The sequence below is a fragment of the Vipera berus genome (genome assembly GCF_964194415.1).
Source record: "Vipera berus genome assembly, chromosome: 1".
Classification (NCBI taxonomy): Eukaryota; Metazoa; Chordata; class Lepidosauria; order Squamata; family Viperidae; genus Vipera; species Vipera berus.
In genome coordinates, this window is record NC_138202.1 from 294,571,641 (window position 1) to 294,591,683 (window position 20,043).

The 20,043-nt window shown below is 36.7% G+C and overlaps 1 protein-coding gene across 1 annotated transcript; it reads left to right on the forward strand.

The window, feature by feature from the left end:
* Positions 1 to 1,062: 1,062 nt before the first annotated feature.
* Positions 1,063 to 19,433, forward strand: LOC308670135 (opsin-5-like; the record flags this gene model as incomplete). The annotated part of the gene is made up of 6 exons (XM_081331375.1): positions 1,063 to 1,183; positions 3,705 to 3,910; positions 9,452 to 9,551; positions 16,457 to 16,561; positions 17,365 to 17,588; positions 18,990 to 19,433. The coding sequence occupies 6 exons, from the start codon at positions 1,063 to 1,065 to the stop codon at positions 19,431 to 19,433; spliced, it is 1,200 nt and encodes a 399-aa protein (XP_081187501.1).
* Positions 19,434 to 20,043: the final 610 nt, after the last annotated feature.

Sequence of the window (20,043 nt, forward strand, 5' to 3'; positions counted from 1 at the left end):
GTGAGACAGCTAATACTTTAGAACAGTTTCTCATCTTTGACATCAGAAGTGTGGACTTGAACTCCATTTATAAATTGAGTAAATAGATAAATAATCTCCCCAAATTCCCCATCATAAATCTGAAAGTTACCAAGGCTGAGAAATACTAGTTTGGAAGATGAAAGCAAAATTTAACACAATCCTGTATCAGTAAAGACTTTTGATTAAGAGGAATTCTGAACTGTTACAATTATTACAGGGCTCGTTCTTCTATGAAAACTTCAGGCATAGTTTTGTAAAATACTGAAAGTCATAGAAATGTTAACTTCATTTTGATTATTAATAGTGAAGGACATATACAGTATATCCTACTTGATTATATCTGCAAGATTTGGAATCTATGACAACAACTGTGGATATTTCACACACAGCAGGTGATAGCTGAGAGAATCACCATACAACATTAGAGGGAGAGATCTATTGTGATTGGCAGCAATGGATTCCTGATGCATAGCTTGTCTTCAAACATAGATGAACACCTGATGGCAGAAAAAGTTAAGAATTTTCTATACTTCTCTGATGAAATCTGGTGATTGTCTGGAGGTTTGTAGCCTGGATAACCTTGCACATATATATGATTTATTAGCCATTCAATTAAACTTTTCTTTTTCTGCAAAGGAAGAAGAATGTTGTGCTATCTGGTCAAATTTGGGGATATTGATTTGCTCATGAGATAAACATTGAAGTTTTCTCTTATATGGTCATTCTGTAAAGTATAGGCACACTGTTTGCTCACTAAATGGTGTTGACATGTAATAGCCTCAGGTAATGAATAAAAACTCTTATGTCTTTGTCTAGCAAGGCTTGGTGATTGCTGGGTATTAATAGACAGGATTAGCAAATGCAGCAGACAGCAAAGCTCCTACTTTTTGCCTTAGCTTCCCCTTTGCTATCAGTCTCAGGTTTGGCTCCAAAGAATATAGAGCAGTGGTTTGAAATACATAAAGCTCAACCTCCTTCTGTGTGGCTTATCCTGGAGGTGGGGGGAAAAAAAGCAAATTCTGGGTTCTAGGAAACCTGAAGATGTCTTTTCAGATTTCTGCTCAGGCACCCTGGAGAAACAACAATCTTACTTTTTTAAACAAAGAGCACCCACTCTCTGAACAAGGAGAAACAATTATTGGTTTTTATCTGCTCGCTCTGGGTACGTACGGTTATGGTGTCTCTTCACTTTATGAAATGAAACATGTTTAAAATAGACTACTATATTAAAGAATAAGAGTCCATTCTCTTTCCTTGTGCAGTTGTTTGGACAGCAGAACAATAATTTATGTTTATCTTAAAGTAAACAAGAATTTGGAAAAGGGGGGGGGGAGAGCAAAACAAGATTATCAATCCAGTATGCTATTCAGGTAAGTTGGATTAGAAACAGATGACGTTTGAGTTGCAACTAGTTTTCTTTCCAAAACTAAGCTGTTTGATGTGACCTTTTCCCAAACCATTTGCATGAGTGCTAGTCTGAGTCTATTGTTTCTCAAAAATTCTTACTTGTAACCTTCTCAAGGTTTTCTGAGGGTGATATCAAAAGAGTCAAGTTGACTGCTGGGCCATGTATTCAAAACCCCAGCTGTTTTTGCTGTTTTGCAGAGATAGAAGCAGGTGGTTAGTTTCCTAGAGGAATACCATTTGTCTGAAATAGTATAGGGATTCCTGGACTGGAAGACCTCCAAGGTCCCTTCCAACTCTGTTATTCTATTCTATTCTATTCTATTCTATTCTATTCTATTCTATTCTATTCTATTCTATTCTATTCTATTCTATTCTATTCTATTCTATTCTATTCTATTCTATTCTATTCTATTCTATTCTATTCTATTCTATTTTGCCTGGCTTCAACTGGCAGACAAAACTGGAACCAATTAGGCAAGCTCAGAAAACTCCAATAAGGAAGTATTCATTGAAGAAAGTATAGGCAACCATTACCAAAGAGTTCCAGTGACCACTGTGTTTTAAGAGTGTGTGGAGTGGCAGGGGAAGAGTGGTGGGGAAGAGATGGCCATGGTGGGTCAACTGGGGTGGGTGGGCAAGTGAAGCAGCCAGGCTCAGGTGGCTAAGGCCAATTGTCCCATTCTGGATATTTACAAAATCAGCCATTACATTATTTTGATCCTCTTTCTTGCCCTACATAATGGGTAAGTGGTCCACTTTCTGTCTGTTCCTTGGTTTTTCTTGGTTCTACCTCTGCCACTGGTGGTGTTTCTCTCTGACTTTGTGAGAATTAATTTTGTTTGATAAAGCAATACCACAAAGAAGAGAAGTTCTGATCAAAAGGACTAGTAAAGGATATTCTAAGGATAACTATTGTAGCATTTGAGAATTTACGTATTCAGGTAGGGCTCTACTAGATGTGGCTACTTCAATGGGTTGGACACAAATGCTATATTTCTGCACACCCCAAGTTATCTTTTGAAATTCAATCTGAAGTGCTGCCTTACATTCTTGTATCTAGTAGAGTAATTTTGCATTTCAATACTTGAGTATTTCAGCATTTTAACCATTTAGAATTTTAATGTCTATAATTTCCTATTTTAGCCATTTATAAAATATATTAAGGGATGCGGTGGCTCGGTGGGTTAGGACGCTGAGCTTGTCGATCAAATGGTCGGCAGTTTGGTGGGTCGAATCCCGAGTGCTGCGTAACAGAGTGAGCGCCTGTTACTCGTCCCAGCTTCTGCCAACCTAGCAGTTTGAAAGCACGTAAAAATGCAAGTAGAAAAATAGGGACCACTATGGTGGGTAGGTAACAGCGTTCCGTGCACCTTTGGCATCTAGTCATGCCAGCCACATGACCATGGAGATGTCCTTGGACAAACGCTGGCTCTTCGGCTTTGAAACGGAGATGAGCACCAGCCCCTAGAGTTGGAAACGACTAGCACGCATGTGCAGGGGAACCTTTACCTTTACTAAAATATATTGCATATATTTTATAAATAAAATATATTTTATATTTTACATTTATTTTTTATTATTTTGGTATATGTGTTTGCCTTGTATTTTGGTCATTTTATTCAAGTTGTTGTATAAGTTATTTGTTGACTGTATTTCCTTTTATTCTTTTCTTGGGTTATGTAGCTTTTGCCATTCAACAGTTTGAAATTCTAGTTAGCACTTCAATAAAGAAAATCATAATAGTACAAAATGCCGTGCCTCAGTTAACTTTGGTGAGCCCAATATTTCTGAAATGTCTTCTGCTCCCAGATGTGAGAAGGTCTAATAATCAAAAGGAGGTATTTTGACTGATGTTCCTTTTAAAGTATTGCAAAATATTCAAGAAGAGGAGGCATATAACAGATTGTCTTTTATAGTCCTTTACAATCTTTTACATTGGAGGCTTTTAAGAAGAGACTGGACAGCCAATTTTCTGAAATGGCATAAGGTGTCTGGCTTGACCAGCGGGCTGGACTAGAAGACCTCCAAAGTCCTTTCCAACTCTGTTATTCTGTTATTACCTTCATATGCTTTTGATAAACTTAAACTTTCCTTTATAGCAAGTGGAATATACATTTTGGGGAGAAGTAATTACACGAATAGCCCCTAAATAGGAAATTCTTTATGCTGTCCCCAAAGAATCCCTAAGCAGAATTTGCCTTGGTTTATAATATGAATGCATATATTTGAACTATTTGAAATATATTTCAGATATTTTATTTAATTTTACATTCCAGGTTGGATGTCTTGGATTGGGAATAGCATTGTAATTTTTGTACTATATAAACAACGAGCTGTTCTTCAACCCACGGATTATTTGACATTTAATCTGGCTGTGTCTGATGGCAGCATTGCTATCTTTGGTTATTCCCGTGGTATCATTGACATTTTCAATGTGTTCCGAGATGATGGCTTCCTTGTTACATCAATATGGACTTGTCAGGTAAGCAGTCCATTAGATCTATTGTGCAATTGTGAGAGATAAACATCACACAGTATGAAGCCTGCTATCAGGAGCATCCACCATGGATTGTCAGAATTTAAGATGGTGACAGAGCCTATTAAATCAAATCCCTGTTTGTTTTTTATAGTCTCTTGTTCCATTTTTGCAAGTCACAGAGCCATTGCCTAAGCAACTATAACTTTATATTTCTCTAATTATACTGTCTATTCATCTACCATCTACTTCTAAAATAGAGGTAGTCCTTATTTAATGATGCTAATTGGGACCAGGAACTGTTACTGAGTGATATGGTCATATAGGACAAAAATCATGTGTGTGCCACTTAGCAATGATAGTTCCAGCAGTCTCAATAGCCATCATTAAATGACGGGTGTGCAGGTCATTCAGGACCTCACATGATCACAACTTTCATTTTTGCCTTATGTGAAGTTTTCAAGCAGTGTAATTCAAGAATAAAGCAAGGGAACGCCACATGCACATGCAAACACACACATACACTTATATTTAATACACATCATTAAGTAATAAATATTCTTAATTCATGTTTATCTTAAGATGCTAAAAGAAATGTTTCATTTTTAAAAAAAATCATATAAAACTGTTACTCAGATTACATAAATATTGAATTAAAATGGACAATTATATTATAGAGCCTTAAATAGAATATATGGAAACTTCTGCCCATTTTGTAGTTGAGAAACCATTTCGCTGACATTTCTTAATTCAGAAGGATAGGTTGCCTGCTACTTAATTTGGGGCAGAAGGCGAGTGGGGCGAAGGGTGCTTTGGCGCATCTTCCATCCCTCCCATGTGAAGCGTGCCTTCCTGCCCCGCAGTCCACAGCAGCATTGTTGGCGCGTGTGGATTGACTCTGAGCGAATGCAAGGTGTTTCTGTTGCTGGAATAAAGCTTATTAAATGAGCTGGCAACCTCCGAGTATCGTTGATAGATCTTCCCCAACTTTCCTCCAGTGCTTCATAAAGAGTTAAGTGAACATCAGTTTTCTTGATAAAAATGGAGAAGGAAGGATGGAAGGAAGGAAGGAAGGAAGAAAGGAAGGAAGGAAGGAAGGAAGGAAGGAAGGAAGGAAGGAAGGAAGGAAGGGACAAAAAGGGAGGGAGGGAAGGAAGAAAGGAAGAAAAGAAGGAAGGGACAATGGGAGAGGGAGGAAGAGAGAGAAAGAGGGAGAGAAAGAGAGAGAAAGAGAGGGAGAGAAATAGAGAGAGAAGTAGAGAGAAAAAGGGAGGGAGAGAGAAAAAGAAATAGAGGGAGGGAGAGAGAGGAAGGGAGAGGGAAGGAGAGAAAGAGGGAGGGAGAGGGAGGGAGAGAGAGAGAAGGAGAGAGAAAGAAAGAGGGAGGGAGGGAGAGAGAGGGAGAGAGAGAAAGAGAGGGGGGGAGAGAGAGGGAGAGAAAGATTAAATTAGTAACATGGTTGTTAATTGAATCTGGTTTCCCCACTAACTTTGCTTGTCAGAAGGTTGCAAAAGGCGATCACATGACCCTGGAACAATGTGACCATCATAAATATGAATCGGTTGCCAAGTATCCGAATGTAAATCACATGACCCTGGGGATGCTGCAACGGTCATAAGTGTGAAAAATGGTCATAAGTCACTTTTTCCAGTGCTGTTGTAACTTTGAACAGTCACTAAACAAACTGTTGTAAGTCAAGGACTACCTGTACTTTACCACTTTCTCCCATTTTTGGGGGGGTCATCAAGTTTTTGACACCTTGCTAGGTGACTGGTGGTATTCGAATGTTGCCATATTCTAAAAGTGGTACAATTGATGAAAAGGTTGAAAAGCCCTGTCCTAGTTGACACTTATGGATGTGCTGTGCTAGTCTTCTGCCTGTCTGTCTTACAGAGTCAAATGCAAAGGAACAGGCTGAAACACAGAATGACCTTATCAGAGAAACAAATATTCTGCAAACCATCAAACCTCAGTTCAAACCATATTTTCTGAAAAGAATCCCTGGTAAATGCTAAGACTATCAGGGGGCTCACTTGCAATTCAGTATAGACAGGCTTATCCACAAAAGTGATGTTTTATTTGATGTACATTTCACTTGTGCTCATTGAGACAGTAAGATGCAGTTGCTAGTGAAGGCAATATTGGTACAGGCAATAACACTAGAAACTCTGAACATATAGGACTTTGACAACACTTTCTAAAGGGAGCTACTGTAGAAATTAATTATTCATTTAGTGACCAAAACTGCAATCTTATATGCTTAACAGTAAGTCACCTCCATGAGTTTAAATCTGATTAAATGAAAACTATCAGTCATGCTATCAGATATTGTCATGAATAATGTACAGCAAGACATAACTTTTTCACATAAATTCAAAGAGCATTCATAATTCAAATGACAGAAGACAATATGCATCCACACACTGGCTAAGAGGCTAAAATTTCTTATATATCCACACAATCTTGGAGCCATTCAGATTGAGCAAGATCCTGCAGTGGGGACCTTGTGGTCCTCCAGATTTTGGAAAGATCAGACACTCAGTCCCCTCTGCTCAGTGTAGCCAAATATGAGGAAACCGCACCCATGGCTTGGACTTATGGGAGTAAGCTTAATACCTGTAATATTTTTTACTGTTGTTTCAGTACTTTTCATCTTCCATATTTTTTTTTATTTCATTCAGTTATATTTGATTCTGTGGACTAGTGGTCCCTGCATTTTGTTTGTGAAAGTTTTTTTTGTCAAAGCTTTGCTTGCTTCCTAGAGCTAAGAAGAAGGATCTGCTTTTGTGCCTAAGGAAATTTTTAGTATAACTGCCTTCACCACCACACCAAATTGTCTCTTGGAATCCATAAGCCAACATAAGTCCTTTGAGAATTCAGGTTAAACTCAGGACATTAAAGGGCCAATATATATCACATTATTATCTCTTTTTATCTGAAACAGATTGTATTGCATCCTGCAAAAGTACACACAAGTCTGTGTTCTTGTGTTTCAGAGTACTGTTAAAAGCACAGCAGCAGGACTATGATGGAGAGACAGAATAAAAGATCAACTTTCATCAAGAATTTTCACGAACTTTTCTTGTTAATCATTTGACAGTCTTATCCTATTAATGTTTAGTTGGAAATAATTTCTGTGGAGTACATTGGAAATTACTTCCAACAAAACACAATTTTGGCTTTGGGTAATTTTCTTCACTTTATCCTGAGAGAAAATACACTGGACTTGAATTCTGAGTATATAGGATTGTGGTATTAATACATAAAGCATGAAAAGAAAATTGCATAAATACACTGTGACAATTTTATGGGTTGCTTTGCTTAACACACCGACAATACATAGATAAAAATTAATGAATCCCTATATTATAGAAAGAGCAGTCTTAGTGTAAAACTGACAATCTGTTAATATTTTCTAATCACAAAGACAAAAGCCAAGAGAATCAATAATGAAATTAGCTAAACATTCTTGATGTACATTCTTGTACAAAATAATCATTACTTTCATCCTTTCTTTATTGAATAGAAAACTTCATTAAACAGAAAAACTATTCCAACCACAAATTTGGAGATGTTAAACCCAACAATGCTGCTTGATATTTGAAGAGTAAGATTTGTTCTTGGAACAGATTCAAGAACATCGAATTCTTTCTGCCCACTGACTGCATTCTTTCCTCCCAGTCAGTAATTGTATTGGCACAATATGCCAACCTATGTTTGTTTGGTTTTGAGTCTACATGTGATCTCAAGCATTGGACAAACCCTATGGTTTGTCATGTAGGCTTTAAGGCTCAGTGTGTGGTATGATCCCATTAATTAAGCCAACCATGTTGCCAGGTGACAATAACCATGCAAAAAAGTTAGAAGTTGGCTCAAAGTGAAGCACTTGTGTTTTTTCCCCTGAAGTTAATTCATTGAGTGTATTCTAAGGTGGAAACATGATTTGAGATCTTGCATCAGATGACATAGGCTCTGAAAGGGAAATATTTATGCATTGCCCCCAAACAGATATGAACTATGGGGAAATAAATATTAAAAAGGACAATAATTTGAATAGAAATCTGCATGTCTTAATATTTATTTATATAAGCAGCATTTTAAATTAATTTCTGGAATGAACATTTCAGAGAAGACAAAGCAAACATTCATAATTAAGTTGGACACTACTCCAGATCATTTAGAACAGGGGTCCCCAAACTCTGGGCTGCAGCCCACTAAAGGGCTATGGCTATTCAGAATTGGCCTGCTGCTCACACAAGTTGAGTTGTGTGTGTGCATGCTGGCCCAACACTTGTGCAAGGGCCCACCATTCATGCAGCTCAGTTCCCTTCTCCCCTCCCCCACAGCCAGGCCATCAAGCCACAAAGGTTGGGGACCACTGATTTATATCAGTTCTTGGATGTTCTTCAACCATCCAATTTGTTTAATAAACTACTTCGTAATTAATTAGCCCTCACTGAATCAACAGTCTTATTAGTATCTCCTTAACATATAATTCCATATTACAGTTCGAATTAAATATAGTATATATTCCACTTCCTCTCAAGTTAAAGATGTTCTGCACATTTTAAAGAATACTTTTTAAAGAACACTCTAAGAACATTTTATAGAAAAATAAGTAGCTGTTTCCTTCAGGTATAAAGAAACAGCACATTTGGGAGATTGATTATATTTTACACTATGCCCTTCTGGATTGACAGTTACCAGTGGCATCCATGCGAGGTGTCACAGAAGTTAAGATGATGGCCACAGCCATGAAATGAAAGCTTTTCTTGACTTTTTTTTTACATCTTCACCTCCCTGATTGCCTCTGCCTGGCATATCATACATTTTTCACAGCATGTGAATATTTTTTGCCATGATTATATATATATATATATATATATATATATATATATATATATATATATACAAGAATCTAGTAAACAAAAATTTAATGCTAAATTGGCACTAGATAAAGGTCAATGGAATTTAACAGCAGTTGGACGTAGAGTTTATGGGAATGTAACAATTCTAGGTTGATGACTCAACCCTGGCTCTAGTGGTTGTTCTCCTGTAGAACAACGGTTATAAGTGGTTGACTTTGGCTGTTTCATTGGCCTTTTTCCATATCAGTCTCAAAATCTGCTTTCCCCCTTTTTCTATAACTCAGAGAGTGGGTTTGCTTGTTCATTTAATACATACTTCATCCACATTGTATGCCTAATTTTTTATTATTATTGTTTAGAATATCTGCATATTCTCTGATTTAAACATGAAGACTTTCCTTGATGATACTTCATTTCATTGATATATCTTGGAATATTTGCTATTGCTCTTGGTACTCTAAAACCAAGGGATGCCACTGCTGTCTAATCCAGCATTTCTCAACCTTATCAACTTAAAGATATATATTATGTACTTCAACTGCCAGAATTTCCTGGCTGGAGAATTTTGGGAGTTGAAGTCCACATGTCTTAAAGTTATGGAAGCTAAAAAATACTGCTTTTATTTATCTATCTATCTATCTATCTATCTATCTATCTATCTATCTATCTATCTATTTAGATTGATGGATTTCTGACATTGCTGTTTGGCCTCGCCAGTATTAATACACTCACAGTGATTAGTGTAACTCGTTATATAAAAGGGTGCCATCCTAACAGAGGTAAGAGATTTGGGAAATATCAAGTTCACTCAACCATATTTGCACTATTTAAAAGGTTTTTAAGAAATCAGAATATTTTATTTTTTTATAGACTTGTTCAAATATTTTGGTCAAAGGACTTTTTTTTTGCAAAGGTGAACTGGTTAAACTAGCCGCATCTAAGAAGCTCCCCTATCTAAGATACGGTATTTTAAATCATCAGATAATTGAGTCCTTTCCATTTATGGTGCTTAACACTAATTCATGAAAATATAATTCCAAGATTTACCTCAGTGGTTGATTTTTCCCTATTCTGTCCTGTTTAATGGATCCTTGACTTCAATGGTTGAAAACTAACCCAGAAAAAATAATTGTGTTAGACAAAGGCATTAAAATAAAATGGGGCAGCCAGCCTTGCATCATATCAATATGGCCAAGGGATTGCAGGGCTCCATACCTCACGGCTGGTTTTGCCCTGTGAGGGGACCCTAACCCTAAATGGGTCTAAAGTTGTCCCAGAGAGGTGATGAAGAAGGAGCTCCCTCCCCCCCCACTGATCGCAGAACAATAGTGATCAATCCACTCTATCCAGGTGAAGCCCTGCAACCCGACAGGAGAAAGGCTAGCCACACCTTGCTGACTAGCCCAAGCTACTGGTAGCTGAAGTCTAAAAGCACAAACCAGAACAACGGTGAACAGCATGCTTGGAACTGAGTGAGAATATCGACCTTCTCTCTCCTATCTTGTAACTGATTTCCTGGAAAAGATCCCCAAGAAGCAAAAAATCTTCCAAAAGTGACCCTAACCCTTCCATAGATGGAAGTGGTGAATTAATGTTTATGGGGGACAGAAATATATTGAAATGAAGTTAACAATACTACAGTCTGGGTAAATCTGAAAATTATGAATATTGTTAAGGTTTCGCATTTGAAAGAGTATTGATGAAACTATAAGAAAATAATTCTTTGTCTTAAAAGTTGGGAAATGAATAGATACTGACATCTACTGGAGCATTAGAGCATAACTACAGCAGCATTGACTCAGAAATTGGCAAGATGCCCAGAAATAGAAAAAAACTTATTCCTTTGAACCTCAGTGATTTTTAGCCAAATTAAAAGAGCTGGGAACAGAGGAAAGAGAACATAACAGGGCCATCTACTACAGAGTGAGAACTACATTTGTTTTAAAAACTACTGACCTTCTGTGACTATAAATACTCACTGAGCTGTGATCTCTAAGCCCAAGAATTGTTTGTAGAGAAAGAAAAACCCTAACTTTTGGCTAATCTTCCAGGGTGAAATTTACTGGAAAGCTTTTAGGTGGCTAAACATTCTGGACTGCAATTCTGGCTGGTTGATAATTTTAAGGCCCCTGAACAGAAGAACTGTTATAAAACATTGCTTTCAATGATGCTTGGACAATTGGAAACATTGGATTACAAAAACCATATATAAAGGTAAAGAACTATATAAGATATGGTTGTTTGGATTTTAAGATTGGCTGGTTTGATAAGGCTAATCACAGAGACTATGATATCAGTGAAAGACTATCTGGAGGGGGGGGAGACAAAATGGATGTTGCATACCTATGTAAAAGTGACAGGAAACCACACCTAATATTCCCTTCTGAAGGCCCTAGCCTGGAACATCAGAGATCTGCAGGAGCAATACTCCAAGACAAGGCAAATACTTTCCAGGAGGAAATGTATGCAATGCAGCGACAGATCTAAATGACAATGGTTTCAAACCATGATGAAATTAAAAACTACTTTGATGACATAAATGAGCACATGTTCAATCTTACAATTAAAGAATTCTCAGAAAACGACAGTAAAGAATGAACAAACAAATCAAATAACAGAACACAAACCAGAAGAAAGTGACTTAAATAGAGAAGCTACAAATGTAGAGAACCACAACTTAATGCAAATAGAAGAAAATTTACAAGACTTGGCCACATCAATGAAAATGGAAAAGATATTTTATCTTTCAGACTTCAAAAGAAATTCGAGGATAAGAAAGAAGATCTAACAAAATGGATTATAGAGCTGCCAGGAGAATCATTAGAGCCTGGGAGACAAAAAGCATACCTCCTAATCAACTTGTCTTTTCTACTCCCAACAACACTTATAAAAATACAAGAATCCCCTGGCAACGGAACATACTGACTTGGAAAGCTATTTGGCAAAAGAAGAAGACTAGAGTTAGATTCAAGAGACTTGATTTGACTTACCAGATGGAGTACTATATGATTAAATACTTGTTTGAATATGGTTAAAAGAATAGATAAATTTTGGATATAAAGGGGCCCTACAGTTAGAGGGATAAAATATATAAGTAGTATAGTATTTTTTTATAATATATGAAAAGTGAAAATATTGGAAGGGTGTATGTGAATGAAAAGTTTGGATATTTAAAGGTAATAAATTCTGAGAAAATTATGACTGATAAGAATAGTTTGAATATGGAGGGGAAATTAAGCTTAAATAACAATTTTGAAAACAGTACACATAGTGACTTAATAAGATGACTTTTACAAATACAATTGAAACATAAGCCAAATAGAAAAGATGTTATACAGTATATGGAAGTTATTGTTATTTGTGCAAACACAAGAAAAATGTTTATATCCAACCTTGTATGTATCAAAAATATTAAGAATTATATTTGTTTAATGTTGACAAAGAAGAATATTACTGGAAGAAGAGAAGATCAATGAAATATACTCTTAATATATTGAATATGAAAGTATAGAAATTAATCATTATTGATTAAACCTATGAACCTGGACAACACACTGTTTACTAAGTACTAAAGATTGTTATTGTAATAAATCAATAAAATATATTTTAAAAAATGGGGCAACACTCTTAACAATCCCTCTGTGCTTCTCATGGTCTTCAGAAAGCCCTGGGTTTACTTCATAAAATGATTAGCCTGGATGGGGAATGGGCTGCAGTATATCTCAGAGAGCTGTGATGTCTAGGAATTCCAAGAATTGCAATTCTAATAAAGTTATGCTCAGTTGCCTAAATGTTAGGTCTGAAAGTAGGATTAAGTGAAAAACAAATCCAATGCAAACCTGTTATAAACAAGCTGTTATTCCCACCCCCTCTGCTATTGTCAGTATTTGTCAAATGTATTAGGCTTCAGTTCAAATGCAGTTTGAGGATTATGAATACTGGCATCCAGGACACCTTGAGCTATCAGGTTGGAGAAGCCTTCTTTCAATGAATTTACATTACATTTACTACGGTAATGAATATGCTCATTGTTTTCATTAATTCAGGACAAAACCACAGATTTTTATTACATTTCTTTGTTTATATATACAGTACATGTATACAATTTAGAGGGTACCCACTCCAAATTATTCTAAATGTCTTATACTTTAAAACATGAAACAGTAATAAAAAAAAAGAAATCACATGCAACCATATACAAACAGAGCAAAATCCCTGCAGAGTCTCAATAATCACTATGCCTAAAAGCATAGACAAGACTTTCAAGACTTTCTGAACACCAAAATAGGAGCCATTTAGATCTCAAGAGGGATTCTCTTCCAGAGAGCAAACAGTGAGACAGAGAATGCGGGTCCTAATAGACAATATTATCAAGAGGACCCAGAAAGTGTCCATTCTGCCTAACCTTACTTGGCAGGTAGGACTATTAGAGATAAGCTGCCCCCTATGCCATGAAGGCATTATAAATGGCAACCAGCCCATGAATTGTACCAGAAAGCAACGTAATTAACCAATGTAGCTGACGAAGAAGTGGTGTTACATGGACATCCTTTTTTGTAATATATTTTATTGATTTTTAAAAACATAAATCACTTAATTGGTGAACAGTGTGTTGTCTGGGTTTACATTTGTAAAACAATCATTAACAATTGATTTCTATAATCCATAATCCACATAATGGTTTTAGTTGATTTCCTCTTTTCCCCAAAATGTCCTCTTTTGCAAACATTGAGTTAATACAATTCTTATTGTTTTGATAGATAACAATTAAATATATATTTTCCCCAATATTCCTAAAAATAATAATCACATCAATATAGTATTTCTTTTCTATCCAATCATTCGGGTTGCCTCATCATAGATCCTGTTACAATCCTTATTTAAATTTGTTTCTTCCACAGAATTCAAAGTATTCTTACTGGTTAATATTTTCTCAAAAATTAATTACATTTAAAAATTTAAGTCTGTTTTTTCCATATGAACCATCTCAGCACTTTTACATTTCTTAAGGAATAGATAAAACAGTAAAAAGAAAGAAAGAAAGGAGAGCAAGAGTAAAGAAAAATAAAAACTAACATACTACTTAAAATATATATCCCTCCTAAGCTAATATATATTTGTTTCCAAGATTTCTTATTCTTTTAACCATAATTAAAATATGTTTAATCTTTAAATATTCCATTTAATACATCTAGTCATCTAGTCCTTAAACTCATTCAAAACATTTTTCTTTTTTTATCCATTATAATTTTCTTAATTTCAATCACATTTAAATATCTAAAACATTTCTTTTATCAAGAAATAGAATAAAAAAGGGGGGGAAGCATACTATATTATTTAAGAGATTTATCCCTCTTAGAATGACATATATATTCCAAATCTTTTCTATTTCTTTAACCATATTCAAACAAATGTTTCTTTTTTAAGTATCCTCTCTGGTAAGTCCCATTATCTATTTTCTTGATTTCCATTTTAGTCTTTTTCCTTTGCCCAGTATCTTTCTTGATCAAAGTATTTTGCTGAGTCAAAAGGTCTTTCCATGTGTTCATAAATGTTACTGTAGATATAAAAAGTAAATCAGGTGAAATGTCTTTGTACAGGGCTTTTGCCTTTCCATGTTTTGATGGCCAAGAATTTGAGTTTTTCTCTTCTTTTTTTTCTCTGCAAATAGCCTTAGAGTCCCAGTTAAATAGATATTTGTAATCCAAAGCGTTCAGAAAATATATTTTTTCCCTGAAGTTTATAATTCTCTTTGTCTACAGCCCAGATTATTGTCCTTTTTTGTCACAGCTGTTCTTTGTTATTAAACCTTTGATGGTCACAAACACAGATTAGCTTTTCCCAGGTTTTGCCAAGTCCTATATGAAAATCATAGCTGTCAGAGTCTTCATCCACCACTAGGTGTCAGCATCTATTTGTTTTTCAATTTACAAAATGAACAATTGTCTTTAGAATGAGAGTCTTAACCATTCAACAATTTTAGATTGATTCAAATTTAAGTTTTAAATTTCAGGCTATATATTTATTCCATATATTTTGATCCTCCATAAAAAGATTAATTCTCTGCTTCCGTTAGTATAAGGGTGGAGTGGAAATACCCCTCCTTCCCTTTTGGAGGTATTTTGCTTCTTGGGGATCTTTTCCAGGAAATTAAATATAGAATAGAAAAGAGAAGATCAAAATCCTCACCTAGTTTCAAACACGCTGTTCACTGTTGTGCTGGTTAGTACTTTTGGACTTCGGTTGCAAGTAGCTTGGGCTGGTCGATGAAGTATGGCCAGCCTTTCTCCTGTCGGGTTAGAAGGCTTTCCCTAAGTCGAATGGAATGACCGCCATCATTCCAGAATTGCCAGAGCACCCTTCTTTCTTCACCATCTCTCCAGGGCAACTTAGACCCATTTAGGGTCCCCTGGCAGGGCAAAATTAGCCATAGGGATGCGTAAAACCACAAGGGCATGACCTGTCGCAGATGTCTCTACATGGGAATCCTATGGCATGCCCATTGCTACTCATGTCACTATCTTCTAGATGAATTGTATTGTCCAAATAGTTTTGCAGGGCAGTTTTGCAAACTCAGCGATAATCTATCTATGAGTTGACTAGGGTATGAGTGACTGTCTTGGATAGATCTAAGAACAGACCCTATAAGGTCCTATTAGCCACACCTGCCACCTGCTCTTCAATCATAAATTTATCGGTGCACAGTGCTGTAATTGTGTACATTGATTATGTAGATGGCCTTATTATAAAAATCAGTGGGGATTACTCTCAGGAAAGTGTGTGTAAGAATTCAGTAATCCTAACGCAAAAATTGTCCATTCCAATGATATGAGGTATACCCAAATCTGTGGGGTTCTTGATACTCTCTGAGCTTAGTGATTTTCTAGCAGATGTTTCATTACCAAATTAGGTAACATCATGATGACATCTGCAAGAAAACCACCAAGCTCAGAAAACACCAAGGACCCCACAGTTTACCCCCTGTGCTAAAAATATTCTCTTCTATTGGTACCCAAATCTTTTTGTTCATGGGCCATAGTTGTTATTTAATTTTATTTATTACATTATGATTCTTTGTAGATATTGGATTTAGAGAACATAAAAGGCATAAAAAGAATATCCTGTGTCCTGTCCACCCACATTGCTTTTATTGCTGGATGAGTGGACATTCTAAGTCATATTCTCAGTTAATTGGAGGCTTCGGTGAAATAATTTTTCTTCAAAGTTAAATTGGAAGACATGATATAGGCAAATAAGCAGTTATAATTCAAGTATCTTTTGCATGAACATTATTTAATCCTCCAAAATATACACAACTGAGAAATCAAATTGTCTTGAAATTCTAAATGTAGTATGAGAATTTGGATTTCTTTATTTATTTTTTAAAATCCTGCATTTATTACTTTATAGGTAGCTCAAGGAGGTGAACATACATAATACGCCTTCCTCCTACTATTTTCCCCAAAACAACAACTCTATGAGATGGGATGAGAAAGTAACGGACTCAAAGTTTCCCAGCCACCTTTCATTCCAAAAATGGTACTAGAATGCACAGTCTCCTAGTTTCTAGGCCAGCAGCCTTAACTGCCATATCAAACTGGCTCTACTAATTTCTTGATGGAACATTTATTATTATTATATTATTGTGAAAGTGTTAAAAACCCATTTCTGGTATTTATTTCAGTATATTGTATCAGCCTGAGCAGTGTCTCCTTTGCTATTTTTCTTATCTGGACAACAGCTTTCTTCTGGTCACTGGCTCCACTCTTGGGATGGGGGAGCTATACAGGTAATTCATTTTTTCTAATTATTCTACAGGTCTAGGTAGGGCTACCTTTGTTAAGGCTGACACAAAATCAGCTATCACTTCTGTATTGCAAAAAAGGAAGGAAGGAAGAAGGAAGTCACTGTGATAGAAATGTCATAGTCTTCCCAATAGAAAGTTCTATGACTTCCCAACACACATTTCACTGTACTCTTTGACATGCCTTAAGACATTCTAACCTTTCCTTCTAGTAAAAACAACAACAATAACAACAACCCAGCAGAGTAGTTCTTTAAAAAGCAAAAGTTAAAAATGGCATGCTTTTTTATTGAAATGTTTTACAATACATTTTTGAATACAAAAAGCCCCCCTCCTCCCCGTCCCCTCTCCCCAACCCCTCCCTGCCCTCCCCTCCCCCCTCCCCGACTTCCCAGAGCTGAATAACTATTTGTATAAAAATATTTGTATAAAAATACAAATAAACATAATCTAAAATATGCTAACAACAATAAAACATTAAATTCTATCGCACTTTAACTCTTAATAAAATAACTACTAACTAGTTATACATCATATAGATCCACTACTTATTCAAATGCTAGATGAAACTTTTTAGTCCCATATTTATTCTAAATATAATCAATCCATCTCCTCCATTCCACAATGTATCTCTGTTGCGATTGGTCTTTCAAATACGCTGAAATCTTTGCCATTTCCGCCAAGTTAGAAACTTTTAAAGTCCACTCTTCTATAGTCGGCAGTTCTTCCTTCTGAAAAATGACATGTTTTTAAAACTGTACAATGAACCAAGTTCTCCTGCTTCCTAGACCGGATGTATGGAACATGTGAAATCGACTGGACAAAGGCCAATTTCTCAACCACATATAAGTCCTACATTGTCTCAGTGTTCATCTGCTGTTTCTTTGTGCCTGTGATAGTCATGGTTTTCTCATACACGTCCATCATCAATACAGTTAAGTCAAGCCATGTATTAAGTGGAATGGGAGACCCAACGGATAGGCAGCGGAGGATGGAACAAAGCGTTACCAGGGTAAGGTCTGGCCTTTTCTTCTCTTGCTGAAACAAAATTGCAAACACTCCATTGTGATAGCTATCATATCTGGTCAGCAAAGATATGGAGGACAGATCTCTGCTGCCATTCAGTGGTCAGTTTGGATCTTTGCAGCCAGATATGGTACTTTTTCCATATGTTATTTTCTTGCTCTCTGTGGTAATCCACAGCAATGCAGCATAAGGCAATATAACAGATATAAATAGAGAATCATGACGTGGATTTATTAATTGATTTACAGTATATTTAGACTGACACTTAGGATAAGAAACCATGCTGAACGAAGGGCTTTTAGGATAAATGCATGAATCCATTACAAAAAAGGCTTTTTCTCTTATCCCAACTAATCTGAAAGCCACCCCCCCCAAAAAACAAAATTCATAGTACACTTAAATGCAGCTGAAGAGTAGGTCATAAAAGACTTTCTAAATTATATCCTCTGGTATTTACTGTGAATAACAGGGTCAATCATGTGGGTCACAAAAGTCAAGATAGCTGTTCTGTCCCAGCCTTCATGAGTCCTTGTTGTACGTACTCCCAAGGAGAAACCCCTCTTCCAAGAAACAGGCAGAAACCGCAAAAAAAACCCAATCCTTTTTATTCTCACAGACCTGAGTCAGTGTCCAAGGCAAACAAACACAGTCCACAGAAACTCGATCCTCAGCACAAACGGTTGCCTTTGGCAACCAGCACCTCCCACATCTTCTCCTTTTATAATTCAGCCAAGACGTGGCTTCCTAATACCTTCTCCTTTGCCTTTGGAGCTGCCCCATTGCATTCCTCTGTCCCACTGTCTTCTCCTGTCTGTGCATTCATGCTTCTGGGATTTGTCCCAGCTGTTCCTCATTGCTGTCCAACTCAGGCTCCCAGCACAGCTGTGTCTCAGCCCGAGCATGATTAGAGGGGCCGGGCTCCTTGTCTGACCATAAGTCTTGGAGCTCCTCAGAGCCTTCCTCTGACTCTGATGTCACTCCAGGCCCCTCCTCCTCATCTGAGTCCTCAGACTCAGCTGCCGGATCCACTGACTGGCAAGGAATCACAACAATGGCAGCTGCAACTGCATGATTAATGCCCTGTTCCTTTTTTAATGTATTATGTGTGCAATGCTTGTGAAAAAGGACCAGGGCTTCTATCAGGGGCTGCAGCAACCAACTTGACTTTTGAGAAGGCAAACTACATAGACTATGGCTTCTGGGAGAGCCAGCTTTAGGCTAAAACCATGTAAGTTCTGGCTTTGGACCCCAAAGCTTAGCAAGCAGCTAATAACTTCTTCTGAGTTATTGATTTCTAACATTAAGTTCAGTAAATCTAAATTGACTCAGCTGTTGGGTGTGGAAATAGAAACCAGCAAGTCTCATTCTTCCATTTTCTGTCATCTAGATCTCTCTTGTTGTCTGCACATGTTTTATTGCTGCCTGGTCCCCATATGCTGTCATTTCCATGTGGTCTGCTTGTGGTTACACCGTCCCCAACTTGACCAGCATCTTTGCCAGCCTTTTTGCAAAATCTGCCAGCTTTTATAACCCCATCATCTACTTTGGAATGAGCTCCAAATTCCGAAAAGATATCTCCATCTTCTTCCACTTTGCCAAAGAAATCAAGGACCCCGTAAAGCTCAAACAGTTCAAGATCCTCAAGCAGAAAATGGACAACTCACCATCTCAAGGAGAAGAGAAGAATGCAATAAATGCACAGCCTGTCCTGCATTCTGATTCAGAGAAGGGGAATCATTCTAATATGCCTCCCCCAGCAAATAGAGAAGAGTGTTTGGTTGCTTTTGATAAATTGCCCTCAAATCCTGACATTGAATGTGATCGACTGTGATCAGGAGCATGGACATTTAATTAGTGCAACACAGAGAATATGGATTTCTTTGAGTGCCCTTTCTCTGTCTCCACCTTGTCTTATTAAAGCCCATTTGATTTTAAACAAAGTTAAGAGCTATGAAAGTAAGAACAAAATTGTAAGACTGATAACATTTCTTGGTAAGTGACTACATATGAAGTAAAACAGCACAGACTTAACATGAATGGTATTTATTTCTCTTCTAGTGCTGAAAGATTGCAGGCAAAATATATTCTTGTACAATTCTTATTCTCTGGCAGGTTTAACAAAAATGATAAATTTCCACTCCTTAGACTTAGGAATTAGAAGTTACATTTTTCTGCCTTTTTATTCCTTGCTTGGAATCCTGTGTTGTTTTGTTTGTACCACCAAAGCACAATATTGCTTTGATATTAGTGAACTTTTGCCAATAGCATTTGAATGTGGCTCCACATTTAGCCACCAGAGGGTGAACAATAATAATGTTCTTCCAAATATACTAACTGCTACACAAACTGTCAGAAAATCAAGCCATTATTGGCCCAAAGATTTCAACCAAGCTGCAGGGGTGGCAGTCTTGATTCCTTAATCATAGTTGAATATAAACTAC